The following is a 17,695-nucleotide window of genomic DNA, read 5'->3' on the forward strand; positions in this document are numbered from 1 at the left end:
ATACACAATAGCCATGTCAGATAATCACACACATATGATAGGAGGAGCTCGAAGATTCTAACACTAGTAGCAGGTACATGGTTCCACAAGGAAGGGCAAAAGTGTATTTTTAAATAGACGAAATTAGCTAATAGTTCTTATGGAACTAGGCAGGGTATTCCAGTCAGAACGAGCTTTAAATTTAAATGAACGTCTCCCAATTTCTTTGTTGGTTCTTGGGATAAAGAAAAAAGGTTGCTGAATATGTCTTAGTGGGTATGAGGGTGTGTATGGTAACAGGGATTGTTTTAAATAAGAAGGGTAGTTGAAATGGATGCATTTAAAGATGAACTGGAACCAGTGGTAGCATCTTCGAGCATGGGGGGATAACCAGTTTAGTATTTGGTACATAGAACAGTGGTGAGTTAGATATGGACACCTTAAAATAAATCTGCAAAGACTATTATAAATGACATTGAGGGATTTAAGATGTACCTCAAATGTATTCTGATATACAATATCAGCATAATCCAATATAGGAAGTAATAGGTGAGAAACAATTCTTTTTCTCATCTGAAAGGTGAAACAGTTTATATGACGGTAAAGAATAGCAAGATTACAGCTGAGTTTTTTAGAAATCGTCTCAATATGCTGCTTAAATGAAAGAGTTGGGTCGAGCCAAACACCAAGATATTTAAAGCTCACTACTTGTTTCAGTGGTGATTCTTCATTAAATGATAAAGTCAGATCAACAGAGTTACCAAGGCCTTGTCTGGTACCAAATAACATACTGCATGATTTATTTTTATTTAAATTTAGTTTGTTACATACAAGCCATTTCTGAACTAGGGTAAGGTGTGATTGAAGGGATCTTTCAATATCTGACTTATCGGTACTATATAGCACTGCGTCATCGGCATGTAATTGTGTTCGACAGTCAGAACAGATATTAGGGAGGTCATTTATAAAAATAGAGAAAAGGAGTGGTCCCAAAGACGAACCTTGCGGGACCCCTTTCTCAACAGTTAAGAAGTTGGATTGACTTCCATTAAAGGTAACACATTGGCGTCTATTATGAAGATATGAATTAAACCACAGTAGATCGTTTTAAGAGAGACCTATAGAGTAAAGTTTATCAAGCAGTAGGTAGTGATCGACAACATCAAAGGCCTTGGTTAAATCAAGAAAGATGGCTCCGGTGAGTTTACCATCCTCAGAAGCAGTGAATACATCACTGGTGAGTTTTAACAGAGCTGTAGTTGTGGAGTGATTAGGTCTGAACCCAGATTGGTATGGAGACAGTATATTAAAAGTTGAGACATAATGTGATAGCTGGTTGAACACTAGTTTCTCGAGGATTTTAGCCACTGAGTTAATAATTGAGATGGGGCGGTAATTATTAATGTCATGTGGATCGCCTCCCTTATGCAATGGTGTAACATTGGCACACTTCCATGCCAAGGGGAGGGCACAAGATGAGAAGGACAGATTAAACAGATCGCATAGTGGGTACATTAGAATATTAGCTCCTAGCTTAATGAATTTAGTCTCAATACCAGCTGGTCCAGAACCACAATCATCCTTTAGATCATTAATAACATGTTGAACGTCAACAGGTGTTATTTTTTTAAAAGAGAAAAAGCTTCTACGTGTAGAGTTAGCTGGAATGTCACATTTAATAGATGGGTCAAATACAGTAGTGCTACATACAGTGGAGAAGTGCTGGTTGAATGCATTGGATATAACAGCAGGATCCTGAATGATGTCATTGTTGACCTGAATCTGAGTGCTGATGTTTTGATTTGATTTATTAAGAACATTATTTAATCTTTTCCAAAACTTTTTTGGATTATGCATATCTTCTGAGAGATGTTTTTTGAAATAACTTGATATAGCATTACGTGTTTTTGTCGTACATTGATTCCTTAAGGACCTATATTTTTCCCAATCAGCAGAGTCCTTTGTTTCCCTGGCAGTTTTCCAGACTTTATCCCGCTCATTGAAAAGATTTATCAAATCAGCACTAATCCACGGTAAATGTTTTCCCTTGACTTTTATTTTCCTCCAGGGGGCATGTGTATCGATAACTCTTGTGACCTCAGTATAAAAATAATTCCAGGCATCCTCAACAGTTGGAATAAGTTGAAACCTATCCCAGTTATTGCAATCAGGTCATTAATATAGTTATCATAGTTTAATTTCCTATATTGTCTGATACAAATATGTTTATGAGGGAGACGGGGACGTTTAATCTTCCACACACAGAAGATAGCAGAATGGTCACTGAAGCAATCTGGCAAAACACCGGATGTTAAGATTCGGTCAGGATGGGTAACAAGAATCCAGTCTAATAGTGATGTAGAATTGCCCTGAACTCTGGTAGATTCTTCGATTAGTTGGGTAAGGTTTATACTTTTAAGCAAGTTTTTGTCGTTAGAAGAAGAACGATCGAGCCAGTTTTTATTGAAGTCACCAAGAAGCACTAATTTGCATGGGTGTTCAATAGAGGTGAGAGTGGAGATTAGGGACTTAGTTGAGTCAGGATGAACAGGAGGAGGTCGATAGATAGTGCCAATAATTAAATGTTTATTCACATGAAGTTTTAGCCTAATGAAGAGGCTTTCAAAGAGAGATGAGGTTACTTCAGGGATGACAAGTTCAGATATAAAGCGAGTTGACACGTAGCAAGCCACACCTCCAGCTCTTGTAGGCCTATCTACTCTATATAATACGAAATTATCAATATGAATATCATTGTCACTAATTCCATTATGTAACCATGTTTCTGAAAAAGTTATTATTTCAGGTTTAATCTGTGCAATCCAGACTCTTATTAAGTCTATCTTTGGAAGAAGACTCCTAATGTTCAGATGTATAATTTTTAGGCCTTTAATTGTATCAATTGTGGATCAGTTGGGTGTAGATAAGGTTGGGGGAGTGGGGCAGGGAAAAGGTATGAGGAAGGGGACGAGAGAGCCACATACATAGATTGACAACACAGACATTGAAAACACAAACATACAGAAGACAGGACAGAGAAAACACACAAGATCAGGCTGCACCATTGAGAGAGAAAGAGAGAGCTAAAAGAGAAAAGAAGGGGGGAAAACGAGCATACTCAGCTCAGTCAGCATAGCTCATATTTATACACTCAACAAAAATATAAACGCAACACTTTTGTTTTTGCTCCCATTTTTCATGAGATGGACTTAAAGATCTAAAATTCATTCCAGATACACAATATTACCATTTCTCTCAAACATTGTTCACAAATCAGTCTAAATGTGTGATAGTGAGCACTTCTGCTTTGTTGAGATAATCCATCCCACCTATACAATAAAAGGCCACTCTGAAATGTGCAGTTTTGTCTCACAGCAAAATGCCACAGATGCCACAAGCATTGAGGGAGCGTGCAATTGGCATGCTGACAGCAGGAATGTCAACCAGATCTGTTGCTCGTGCATTGAATGTTCATTTCTCCACCATAAGCCGTCTCCAAAGGCGTTTCAGAGAATATGGCAGTACATCCAACCGGCCTCACAACCGCAAACCACGTGTAACCACACCAGCCCAGGACCTCCACATCCAGCAGGTTCACCTCCAAGATCGTCTGAGACCAGCCACCCAGACAGCTGCTGAAACAATTGGTTTGCATAACCAAACAATTTCTGCACAAACTGTCAGAAACCGTCTCAGGGAAGCTCAACTGCATGCTCGTCGTCCTCATCGGGGTCTTGACCTGACTCCAGCTCGTCGCCGTAACCGACTTGAGTGGGCAAATGCTCACATTCGATGGCGTCTGGCACGTTGGAGAGGTGTTCTCTTCACGGATGAATCTTGGTTTACATTGTTCAGGGCAGATGGCAGACAGCGTGTGTGGCTTCGTGTGGGTGAGCGCTTTGCTGATGTCAATGTTGTGGATCGAGTGGCCCATGGTGGTGGTGGGGTTATGGTATGGGCAGGCATCTGTTATGGACGAAGAACACAGGTGCATTTTATTGATGGCATTTTGAATGCACAGAGATACCGTGATGAGATCCTGAGGCCCATTGTTGTGCCATACATCCATGAACATCACCTCATGTTTCAGCAAGATAATGCACGGCCCCATGTTGCAAGGATCTGTACACAATTCTTGGAAGCTGAAAATGTCCCAGTTCTTGCATGGCCAGCATACTCACCGGACATGTCACCCATTGAGCATGTTTGGGATGTGCTTGACCGGCGTATACGACAGCGTGTACCAGTTCCCACTAATATCCAGCAACTTCGCACAGCCATTGAAGAGGAGTGGACCAACATTCCACAGGCCACAATTGACAATCTGATAAACTCTATGCGAAGAAGATGTGTTGCACTGCATGAGGCAAATGGTGGTCACACCAGATACTGGGTGCAGTCGAATAGTCTTTTTTGCTTAGGAAGGTTCCTAACTGAAGAAGTGACCCGGAAGTACACAAGTGGCCGCCATGATAAGAGCTGTTCGAATTCTCTAAATGCATAGGAAAGGAGCTCCAATGCTTCCTTTCAGAGCTCCTTTAGCATAGGATGCAACGGACCTTCCTATGCCATAGGAAAGGAGATTACGCCGACCCACAATTCTTTGCGAGAGCAACATTTAAAGTGCCGCACACCTCGGCCGTTAATGAAAACAAACGATATGTGCATTTACATATTTAACAATGACTTTCATGCAGACATATAGTAATTGTAATAGTGATAATAAATGTGTGGACAGTGATAATAATTGAATGGTATTTTTTTATTTATTTCAATCATGTTACAAATGTTTGACAAAAACGAAACTAAAACCACAAATGAAAAGTAAATAAAACAACGGTCAAACAGGAAGGAGGAGCTGCTGGAACTGAAGCTGGTCAGTGAACCAGCTGTTGATAAAACCAACATGTGGAGAAGTGGACGATGCGCTTTTTGTAGTCCATTATTGTAGTTTATCCAGTGCAGACGCACGTCAATCGCCGGTGCCGATCATCAGCTGTCAATCATCAGCGGCCGCGTTTTAATGACGTAGCTTAGTGAAAGTCCGGTCGGATTCTCTGAGCACCGCGGTCGACATTTCCTAAGTCCTTTTGCGTTCTCCTATCGCCTTTCCTTAACCCCGTGACGTTTTCCCCAGAGGTCAAGGAATAGGAGATAGGAATAGGAGTTAGGACCTTATTTTTTGACTATTCGACTGCACCCACTGACTGGTTCTGAGTCCCCAGACCCCCAATAAAGCAAAAAAAATGCACATTTCAGGGTGGCCTTTTATTGTGGACAGTCTAAGGCACACCTGTGCACTAATCATGATGTCAGATCAGCATCTTGATGTGGCACACCTGTGAGGTGGGATGGATTATCTCAGCAAAGCAGAAGTGCTCACTATCACACATTTAGACTGATTTGTGAACAATGTTTGAGAGAAATGGTAATATTGTGTATCTGGAATGAATTTTAGATCTTTAAGTCCATCTCATGAAAAATGGGAGCAAAAACAAAAGTGTTGCGTTTATATTTTTGTTGAGTATACAAATAGATCAAAGTTGTGAGGTCCGGAACCATTGATGTTTAAGTTAATAGGGAATTATAGGGCCCAAAATAACAACCCATATCATCGCATATGATTGGTATAAGTAAAAATAAAAAGAGGGAAAAAAATGTAGAATAAACTTAATTTGTCAGTTTGTCAACTCAAAATAGTTGTCAATTCATTATAATCAATTATTTATAGGAATCAATCCTTTACCATTCAAAACATTTTACGTTTCGCAATAGAGAACTCGGCTCTTAGTGTTGCGACTTTTTACGGCAATATGACACGTTTTGCGGCAAACAGTAGTAAAGCCGCATCGGTCATAACAACTCTCATGCCAGCTGCAACTTTTTAAATAAGACATAGAAAATCAATGCTGGCCAACGGGTAAATAATTACAAAAGGAGCCGCCGGCATCATTATATCAATACTAAAGTTGAGTAGAAAAATTATAGAGAAAAGAATTCAACAGGAACCAGCTAAACACAAAGTTAATCGGCAGACAACATTATTGTGCTAGCGTTAGCACTAGCCACTAACTTTAGGCTGTCATGTCCGAGTCCATGGAGGAGTTAATGGGGGAGAGCTCATGAAGAAATGTCTCAACTTCATCAGAAGTGCGAAAGAATTGTGCTTCTGCTCTGATTGGTGCTTCTGCTCTGATTGGTCAGCTGGCCCGCTCTGTTGTGATTGGTTTAACTGCTTACTGTGTTTGTCTGAAATGCCTCGCCCCTTATGTCACCATTGAACTGGAGTCATACTGCTGAGGAATAGTGATAAAATGAATTTAGCCACTCGTTCTTCAACTCCTCTTCCTTTAGATAGCCATACAAAGGACATTTACATTTTCACGTCTTCTCAACATGGCGACTTCATGCTCAGCTCTGCTCTTACCAGCTTTGTTTGAGGGTGTGCCAAACTAGCGGCTTGAAAAGTCAGGATTTCAATCTTTTGGCATGGACTTTAGGCTTTGACACTCTGGAGACCTTTTACAAGCAGAGAAAATGACATAACAGAAAGGAAAGGAGAAAAGCATAACATGGCCTCTTTGAGTACAGTATTAAGTCATTTCCAATACTGGGTTTAGGTGGAGATAAACTGCTGGCAAAGACAGGATAATCTGTTGAACATTAGAGGCTTGACAAAGCTCAGAGCACACTTTTTTCAAAACGCACCATATGTAAATTAATTCCTCTTATCCTACAGAATAATTTTATACTCAACAAATCACTCAGCTCATTACCTTGTTCAAATCAAAGGCTTTATGATGCAGGAAAATACAATTTTCACAGACACGCCTTTGAAATGGCCAAGCCTCGTTTGCTTTATGAAAATAATACAATACAATCTCATCAGCATCACATGAATATTTATATTCTAAAAAGGCTTTCTTCATTCAACCGTCACAGGCATAAATAACCCAGCTTCAAGGGGGAAACAAGTCATTTCAGTTTGACAAGGACACGGTCAACTGACAAATCTGTTAACTGCAAATCAGATGTTATTCCAAGCACAGTACACATAAACTGTCTGTGACAGATGTTTTGAACAAACAGCAACAATCATTTTTTAAAAAGTAGTTTATGAAACCAAAGACATCAAAGAAAAACCCAGTAGAAGTACTTATTCGCTCACAGCTTCTAAATGACACCATTAAAACAAGTCAATTTAGAAGAAATAACCATGAAAAGATTTGGTGGTTTGTTTTTGTCTCACATGAAGGATCAGAACACATTCAACAGATGGGCAGAAAACATTAGAAAATATAATTGTCACAATCATATTCCTTTTTCTTGTTTCTCATGAGGCAAACCTAAATTGTATTCCATATAGTTGGATTATATTTTATGAATTAGTTTAAATTTTACATGAAAAGTGAACAAATGTAAAGGCGATAGGAAGGTTTTGCCCATCAGAATTGTATTTTCTTCTCCTGGGAATATTTTTTGGTGCTGAAATTCAGAATTCCCATCTACAAATTTGCACAATGAAATTATAAAGCTTGGTGTCTTCTTGGACACTTCATTTCATTTGAACAATGTCAGTTGTGTTGTGAAGGGCAGCTTTTATCTCATCAGGATCTGGAAACGGTTATCCACGCTTTTGTCATTTCGCTTGATTACAGTAACTCTCTGTACATGGGGTTGACCCATTCCACCATCTCTCAAACGATAGAAAATGCAGACACTCGACAACATATCACTAATGTCTTGGCTCACCTGCTTTGGTTACCAGTGAAATAGAGGATTGATTTATTTAGAAATATCTATTTATTTATGAACCGACACCTTATCGTGGTGGAGGGGTTTGAGCACCTGAATGATCCTAGGAGCTATGTTGCCCCTGGTAGGGTCTCCCAAGGCAAACAGGTCCTAGGTGACAGGTCAGACTAAGAGCGGTTCCAAAGCCCCCAATGATAGAGGAACAATCAAGGACGTGCACGTCGCCCGGAATGGCGTTACCGGAGCCCCTCCCTGGAGCCAGGCCCGGGGTTGGGGCTCGCAGGCGAACGCCTGGTGGCCGGGTCTCTGCCCACGGCACCCGTTCGGGTACAGCCCGAATGAGCGACGTGGGCAATGTGTTTTGGGTGGCTGTCCTGGGCGGGTGCCCCGGCGACCCAATCCCCGGACAGCCATGGGGATATGGAATGTCACCTCACTGAGGGGGAAAGAGCCTGAGCTAGTGCGGGAGGTAGAGCGTTACCGGCTAGAGATAGTCGGGCTCACCTCCACGCACAGACTGGGCTCTGGAACCCAACTCCTCGAGAGAGGCTGGACTCTCTTCTACTCTGGAGTTGCCCGCGGTGAGAGGCGCCGAGCTGGTGTGGGTTTGCTTATAGCTCCCCATCTCGGCCGCCATGTGTTGGGAGTTTTCCCCAGTCAACGAGAGGGTCGTTTCCCTGCGCCTTCGGGTCGGGGGTAGGTACCCGGCCTTCTTGGAGTCCTTGGGAGGGGTACTGGAGAGGGCTCCAACCGGGGACTCCATTGTTTTGCTGGGGGACTTCAACGCTCACGTGGGTAACGACAGTGTTACCTGGAGGGGCGTGATTGGGAGGAACGGCCTCCCCGATCAAAACCCGAGTGGTGTTCTGTTATTGGACTTCTGTGCTAGTCACGGTTTGTCCATAACGAACACCATGTTCAAGCATAAGGGTGTCCATCAGTGCACATGGCACCAGGACACTCTAGGCCGGAGGTCAATGATCGACTTTGTGGTCGTGTCATCTGACCTCCGGCCGTATGTCTTAAACACTCGGGTGAAGAGAGGGGCTGAGCTGTCAACTGATCACCACTTGGTGGCGAGTTGGATCCGCTGGCAGGGGAGGAAGCTGGACAGACTTGGCAGACCCAAACGTGTTGTGAGGGTCTGCTGGGAGCGTCTGGTGGAACCCTCTGTCAGGGAGGTCTTCAACTCCCACCTCCGGGAGAGCTTTGACCAGATCCCGAGGGAGGCTGGGGACATTGAGTCCGAATGGACCTTGTTCTCCGCTTCCATTGTAGACGCGGCTGTTCGAAGCTGTAGCCGTAAGGTCTCCGGTGCCTGTCGAGGCGGCAATCCCCGAACCCGGTGGTGGACACCGGAAGTAAGGGATGCTGTCAAGCTGAAGAAGGAGTCCTACCGAACCTGGTTGGCCCGGGGGACTCCTGAGGCAGCTGACAGGTCAAGTCAGGTCAAGCGTGCTGCAGCGCGGGCGGTTGCTGAAGCAAAGGCTCGGGTCTGGGAAGAGTTCGGGGAGGCCATGGAGGAGGACTACCGGTCGGCCTCAAGGAAATTCTGGCAAACCATCCGGCGCCTCAGGAAGGGGAAGCAGCCCTCCCCACCAACACTGTTTACGGTGGAGGTGGGGAGCTGTTGACTTCGACTGGGGATATCGTCGGGCGGTGGAAGGAATACTTCGAGGATCTCCTCAATCCCACTGACATGTCTTCCATAGAGGAAGCAGAGGCTGGAGACTCGGAGGTTCATCCACCCATCACCCGGGCCGAAGTCACCGAGGTAGTTAAGAAGCTCCCCGGTGGCAAGGCACCGGGGGTGGATGAGATCCGTCCTGAGTACCTCAAGTCTCTGGATGTTGTGGGGCTGTCTTGGTTGACACGTCTCTGCAACATCGCGTGGCAGTCGGGGACAGTGCCTCTGGACTGGCAGACCGGGGTGGTGGTCCCTCTATTCAAAAAGGGGGACCGGAGGGTGTGTTCCAACTATCGGGGGATCACACTCCTCAGCCTCCCTGGGAAAGTCTATTCCAGGGTACTGGAGAGGAGAATTCGGCCGATAGTCGAACCTCAGATTCAGGAGGAACAATGCGGTTTCCGTCCTGGCCGTGGAACACTGGACCAGCTCTATACCCTCCGCAGGGTGCTTGAGGGTTCATGGGAGTTTGCCCAACCAGTCCACATGTGTCAGTGAACCAGCTGTTGATAAAACCAACATGTGGAGAAGTGGACGATGCGCTTTTTGTAGTCCATTATTGTAGTTTCTCCAGTGCAGACGCACGTCAATCGCCGGTGCCGATCATCAGCTGTCAATCATCAGCGGCCGCGTTATAATGACGTAGCTTAGTGAAAGTCCGGTCGGATTCTCTGAGCACCGCGGTCGACTTTTCCTAAGTCCTTTTGAGTTCTCCTATCACCTTTCCTTAACCCGTGACGTTTTCCCCAGAGGTCAAGGAATAGGAGTAAGGAATAGGAGTTAGGACCTTATTTTTTGACTATTCGACTGCACCCCTTGCCTCATATGTGATCTGATTAACTTAGGAAACTGGTGGGTAACCTGTGCTTTGTTTTGAGTGAACCTTGGTTGTCATTGTGGTCTTTTGTGTTATAGGTGTTTCGGCTCCCCACATTTTGAGGAATTCCGTCTTTTGTTGGCACGTTTTCTCTTTGTTTGTAAATAAACTTCTTTTTGACTGTATCGCCTAAGGTTGTCTTTCAAAACTCCCGGTTATTTAATTATGTTACTCCCTTCATCCCCTGGTCCAACTGGGGACGTAAGACCCATGCAGTCGATTTGCAGTCTAATAATACTCATAATGCTTATAATTAGTAACATCTTTGTGAACTCTCACCAAAGAAGCTTCCTCCTCTTGGTTTGTTTGTAAAAAGTCAACGTGAACAGGAACCAGCACAGAAATGAATGCAACAGTGCATCATGTTTCCCCTTGATCTGGACTACAGGTGTGAAAGCACTGCAAACATAATTTCTTTGATGGTCGAGTGAACCTACCCCTTGATCGACAGCTTGACTGAAGTCCCTGGCCAGTGCTCCGAACAGGACGACGTTGATTGATGGGTTCTGAGGTGAGGCGTTCGGCTGGGAATTTTCTTCTGCAAAACAGATGCAGAACATGATGAGTCGTTCAGGTTACGATCTCTCAGGGTATGACCGATATTGTAATCATGACAGGGAACTGTTGATTGTTTAAGCTCCCAATGTCCAATGAAGCCAATCAATCTTTCTATTATTACTTGATTAATCAACCTACAGAAACTTAATTGGCAACTACATTGGTATTAAATGAATTGTTCAAGTTATTTTTCAAGCCAGAATGCAAACAATCCACAAATTTCAGCTTGACAATTGTGATAATTTGCTAATTGTCCGTCTAATGTGATGATTAATTAAAACTGAACTGAAATTAGTACCAGCCTGGTAAAATATGCAAATGTATGCTAGATTCGTTTCACTTAGCAGTGAAAAAAAAAACGGTAATCTTTTAAGTGGTTGGCAGATTTTGGAATCCACAAGCCACAATGGCAGGTGAACAAAAAGTAAATTTCCAACAATGACAGTCAGACAAAAAGCAGTATTTCAACACCACATTCACGGGTCAAAAATAGGGCTGTGGCAACTTCTCTATAGTAAAATGTATCATGATGTGTATGATTCTGCATTGATGCAGTGACGTAACATAATGGGTCATTTCAGGTCAGGCTTTTTCCCCCTTCTTTTTTTAAAAATATTTGTATTAATTGTGTGACATTATAGACATTGATCTATAGAAATAAATACAAATAGTGAAAGTGAAAAATGACATTAGTTAACATATTAACCACACCTCCCGCGTGCCGCCAGCGCGCCTCCCTAACTAGGTTGGGTGCGCTGTCCTGGGCATGAGTGACCATGGCTGCCTAAACAGATACACCCCTTATTCTTACCAAATATACACAGTGAAATAATCAGAGGTTTTTATACAGATTAATGCAACAATAAATTTGAACATAGACATCCGATGTATAGCCTAAGTAACATTTTTCTTTCTTCCACAATGACATGTCAATGACCCTTATTTTTTAATGTGAAGGTGTCACAGAGTCAGTTCATATTTTATTTTGAAATGTTGAAAAATTAGTAGGCCATCAGTACTTGGTAGCTTAGGCGCTATTAATCTTCTAATCTTTTCTTTTTCTTAATTCTTCATGACAGAAACCTTTTCTCCTTGATCTACATTTTACATTTAGGTAATTTAGCAGACTTTTGTCCAAAGCGACTTACAATAAGTACATTTGTCAAAAGAAGGAAACAAAGAAACCACAATGTATCATTGACGATAAAGTAAGAGCTAAAAATAGAACAAGTGTTAGGTCCTCATCTGAGTAAAGTAGTACCTTAAGAGCAACAGTGCTATGATCAGAGTGGGGGTGGGTGGTGGGGTGTTAGTGGGTCATGCTATGTAGTCGAGGTGAAGTCTGAACAGGTGAGTCTTGAGCCTTTTTCGGAAGATGGCAAATTACTCTGCTGTCCTGACATTGGTCGGGAGTTCTCCTTGATCTAGTAAGATTGCTTTAACCATCATAACTAGCAGTCTCTTTGTTTTGCTGAATTATCTGCTTTGTTTGTCTATCTCTAAAGATTTAACCTGCTTTTACAAAGTTTCCATCTGTTTCTTTTGTTGTTTGGGTTTGCCGATTGTATAACTGAGAATTTCGTGCATGTATGCTTTGAAACCCACCCATCTCATGCAGGCACTGGTTTGATCTGTATTCAAAAATATCATGAAATAACTGAAGGTTTTATCCTCCATACATTTCACAAAGTCTGGATTCTTTTGCCATCTCACTTCGGACGGTGTGGAGGATTATGAGAAAATGTCTATGTGTATATTGAAATAAATCAAAATCGCTGATTACTATGCTTTAATAGTTCTCCTACCATTGTGATGGAGACAACACCCAACAATTCCTCTCTTTTCCCCCAACCTCCAAAACCCACAACTCACATCTCGGAATGTCTGGCAGACATCTCCGTCACAACTGCGACAACTGCGCATCACCTCAAGCTTAACCTGAATAAAACCGAACTCCTCTTCATCCCGGGGAAAGACTGTCCTCGCATTGACTTGTCGGTCACTGTCGAGGGCTTCACAGTATTGCCTTCATCATCTGCGAGTAACCTGGGTGTAATCCTCAATGACCAACTATCCTGCACCCCCAACATCACTGCTGTGGCCCGATCCTGCAGATTTTCCCTCTGAAAATATCCGCAGGATTCAGACTTTCCTCACAAAGGATGCAACGCAACTCCTGGTCCAAGTACTGGCCATCTCTCGCTTTGACTACTGGGTCATTCCATGTGAAAACAGCCAATATCGGGGTACCATGTACATGGTAACTCAGATTTTGCTGAAAAGCAGTGAAAATATGCCTTATGTTACCTAACGAGGGAATCTGAAGTTTCAGGTCAATATCTCAAACGGTTTGCCTGGGCGTCCATTTGAATTTCAAGTGCCACACCCCTTTTTGACACATTGGAATTTGCATTTCATTTTTTGTCATTTCTGGAGGCCCATTACTTCTGTTCTAATAGTGATAGAAAATTGGTGTGTTAGTTCATTGTAGTTTGTACTACACAATTATGCAGGCAGAATCAACATTCCTTACTGTTTGGGTGAGAGGTGGGTCATCAAAATCCAATTTTTTTTTATGGCCAAAATCATTTTTCAGTTTTTGGGTGTCAGAATATGGTTTGCATCAGTGGCCTGCAGACTTGCTCATGCTGCAAGTCGCTTGTCTCAGGTGGGTCTCTTTCATCGGGGATAAGGGGTTAATTTGTGATTTTCAGGAAATTAATGGCCAGCACTCTTAATATTATTTGTTTGACATCACTGAGCATAATACTAAGTTATTTCCACTATTTTCATGCTTTATCATCACTACTACTACTACAACTTCAGCTGGCCGGCTGGTACCACCATCGCTGAAATCAAAGAAATGTCACTTAGCAAAGTCCAGACTCTTCTCTGTTCTGGCGCCTCAGTGGTGGAACGAACTCCCAACCAATGTCAGGACAGCAGAGTCACTTGCCATCTTCTGAAAAAGACTCAAGACTCACCTGTTCAGACTTCACCTCGACTCTGCATAGCATGAAGACTTAACACTTGTTTCTATTTTTTTGCTCTTACTTTATCGGCAATGATATGTTGTGGTTTCTTTCTTTCGATAAATGTACTTCCTGTTAGTTTCTTTGGACAAATGCGTCTGCTAAATGCCCGAAATGGAAATGTAAGATCAGCCAACAACTAAAAGACTTCCTGTGCAGTCACACTTTGACACCAACGTACCATACATCACAAGACAATAGGGCTACTGTGTTGACCATATAATACTAGTGGACAGGATAGAAAACTTTCAGACAGAGCCCTAAAGTAAACTAGATAATCCAGTTCTCCAGGACAGTAACAACGTTGTCTCAAGTAAAGATCTAAGTGGGCTATAATGATGAGTGGAGTTTCCCAAGGCTCAATCTTTGGGTCTGTGTTATTTTACATCGACATGCTTCCATTAGGCCAAATTACTGAGACACAATCAAATAATTTATCATTTTTGTTTAGATGGGGCTTCACGGTGATGTAATGGTTAACACTTTCACCTCACAGCGAGAGGGCCTGGGTTCGAGTCTGAGCTCCTTCTGTGTGGAGTTTGGATGTTCTCCCCGTGTAAGCGTGGGTTCTCTCCGGGTTCTCCAGCAACTTCCCAGTCCAAATTCAGGATGGGGATAGGTTCATTGATGACTCTAACAGCTGCCCGTAGGTGTGAATGTGAGTGTGAATGGTTGTCTGTCTCTACATGTCAGCCCTGTCATAGTGTGGCGAGCTGTCCAGGGTGTACCCTGCCTTTGCGCAATGTATAATATACATTGTCTATGGTGCAAAAGACATACACTAATGAATGTCCCTTCAGAATCAAAAAAGCTTTAAGTGGATCTCTGATTCTTTACATCGAGTTTTGCTAATTCTACTAATGAGTCACTGGAAACTGTTTGGAAAGAGGGAAGCACTTTCAAAAAATACTTTGCAAATGGGGCGCCGGATAGCTCAGTCGGTAGAGTTGGCACCCCATGTACCGAGGCTAAGTCCGCAGGTTAAGGCTCTTTCTCCCCCTCTCTCACTCCCCTTTCATTCTTATACTGTCCTATCTGAATAAAGGCAAGAAGGCAACCAAACAAACGTTAACATTATTAATTAATAAATAAATACAAGTTAAGGATGAACCATCAGTCAATCAGAGTCTTACAAAGCCAATCTGTAGAAGAGTACATATATTATTGAGAAAAACCGTCAAAGTCTTTCTTTGGTCTTCTTGCAATGAAGAAATAATCTTCAGCTCTGATAGAGCATGAACACCAACTTGTTCATTGTTGCTTTTTACCAACATGCCTCTTGTCGAACACACTAGACCAGGGGTGGGGAACGCCCGGCCTCCGGGCCGTATAGACAGACATGCTATGTCCTATGTCCGAGTCAACGTCAGGGTCAGTGAATAAAGCATGCGATGTACGTGTCATTGCATCGGACCGGAGTGATTAACACATGACAAGTGATGCATCATGGCAACTGTGACTGACTTTTTCTTTGTTGGAGTCAAAGGCAAGCCAATGTGCCTAGTTTGTGGTGAGGCGCTGGCGGTGATGAAAAAGGAAAATGTCGAGCTCGAAACATACTAAACTCGACAAGTTCAGAGGACAAATGCGTTTGGATAAAATTAACGCTCTTCGTCGGAGTTTGGGTGCTCAACAAGCAGCTTTCACACGACCACAGGCCGACGGAGAGAATATTTCGCGTGCAAGTTTTGTGGCGAGTGAATTAATAGCAATCGCATTAGGTGAGTCTAGAAATGCAGCAATCATGAGGCTTAGTAACACAGCGGTTATAGACTTTTTTTCGTCTTTTTTTCCATCTCTAGTGTTCATAATAGTATGGCCCTCGGACAGCTTTATAAAATTTAAATGGCCCTTGATATGAAAAAGGTTCCCCACCCCTCCTGCACTAGACCATGACGTAGTTGCCAGTAGCTCCTCGCAGGACAGCAATTGGTCCAAAGACAAATCCATTACTTGAAGCTGGAAAAGATTCTCACATGATCTCACGACATTGTGCGAATATGAACCCCTTATCATGCATTAGGGCTGTCACTTCCAATGAATGAGAAGTCCCATGTACTTTCTTTGTAAAATGGATGTGTTCTCTACTTTGCTGGTGTCTTCCATGCCTTGAGTGACAGAAAAGTAAGGCAATTGCATTTTTCATTTGAAAGCATGTTGTGTTACTCCTCAGATGACTTGGCATCATGCATATCTTTTTCAGCACTGCTCACTAGTTTCACCATTCTGTACTTTCAGAGAACAGACTATTTTACTGATGGGCCAACAACAGAATGACAGTGGATTTTATGAATGCCTTTTCACAAATCCACAACCACAGAAACAGAATCAGGAGAGACAATAGTGCGACACAAAAACATGCAACAGGACAAACTACCAAAACTGACCACCTATAAACCAACAATACAGTAGCAAAACAGTAGTAGGACCTGCTCACCTTGCAGCTGGGAGACACAAGCAGGGTGTACAATAAGAGTCACTAAGAGTCTCAACCATTTGTGACTCTTTAATCAGCTTGCTCAGAGATAAAAAGGCCCCAAACAAGACAACAATGAGACACTTCCCTCCATGCTTTTACAACCCAGAAGAGCTCAACAGCTCCACACACACACACACACACACACACACACACACACACACACACACACACACACACACACACACACACACACACACACACACACAAATTGTGTCAAATTGTGAATTTTTATATGTAAATTCTCATCATTGACCAACAGCAAACCGTCTTCAGTCCTGAACTTTGAGGGAACCAAGAGAGGCTGCATTTCAAACTAGAAGTTACTGGTAATTTTAATCCCGACTACTTTTCAATTAGGGGTGTGAATCTTTGGCTTCACTTCGGTTCGATTAATGATACAGTAGTTGGCGATTCGATTCAAGGACGATTTTTGTTGTTGTTGTAATGATTCGATTCTGTAAACCACGATTCGATTCAGTAACTTGTAACCAAAATTCTACATCCATTAAATAAACATGCAATAATGCGAGTGAGACTATTTGTATTCTTCTGAAAGGTGAAAAAATAACATTTATTCTAGAAAAAAGTAAACCTGCATAATATTTTATGCTGAATACAAAAATGTAATTAAAATATGCTTGAATATTTTTAACATTTTCAGTAGACTACATGCTGGCAGGGGAGAGAGTGTCTTAAACGTATTAAAACATTAATCATAAGTAAGAATCACGATTAATCAGATTAAATGCATTTATATCGATTATTGGTGAAGCCAAAACGATTCATTCTATTTATTTATTGTAGCAGATCGATTTAGTAGAATCTATAGGTCTGACAATCGATTCATCGATTCATCGAATGAATCGTTACACCTCTATTTTCAATGAACTAAAACATTCACTCAGCCCATTGTTGTCTGCCTTTTCATAGCTGTGAAGATTAGGCAAATTATTAGTCCGCTGACGTATGAAAAGCAACATGACATGAGATAAGGTCTGTTTGTGGTTGCAGGGTGAACACACACTGCAGCCTGCGCTTTAGTGTGTCCGTTAACCGTTGGTGTCAATCTGGGAGGACGCCATGCCTCATGGAAAAAAGAACAAAGAAATATTCTGATGTGAAGTCAGAATGATAAATCCTTTTCACTCCATAGAACAACAAGTCAGCTTAGTCCTCCTTTACATTCAGCCTGTTACTGAGACAGACCAGTCTGTTTACATTGTCAGAGGACAAAGCAGCACACGCCACATCTAGTGTTTCTCACGCAGACAAATTACCGGGATAATTAAAAAAAACTGCTCGACGATCGCTCGCCACGATCCCCACCT

At 42.4% G+C, this 17,695-nt stretch overlaps 1 protein-coding gene across 1 annotated transcript in view; it reads right to left on the reverse strand.

Annotated features, from left to right (window-relative positions):
• The window catches only part of pot1 (protection of telomeres 1 homolog), a 153,599-nt gene that overhangs the window by 88,389 nt on the left and 47,515 nt on the right, over positions 1–17,695 (reverse strand). Inside the window, exon 4 of the mRNA XM_084018188.1 lies at positions 10,736–10,836. Coding sequence (XP_083874314.1) covers positions 10,736–10,836 — 101 coding nt within the window. The remainder of the gene's footprint in view (positions 1–10,735; positions 10,837–17,695) is intronic.

The sequence above is a fragment of the Eutrigla gurnardus genome (assembly GCF_963514095.1).
Source record: "Eutrigla gurnardus genome assembly, chromosome: 9".
Classification (NCBI taxonomy): Eukaryota; Metazoa; Chordata; class Actinopteri; order Perciformes; family Triglidae; genus Eutrigla; species Eutrigla gurnardus.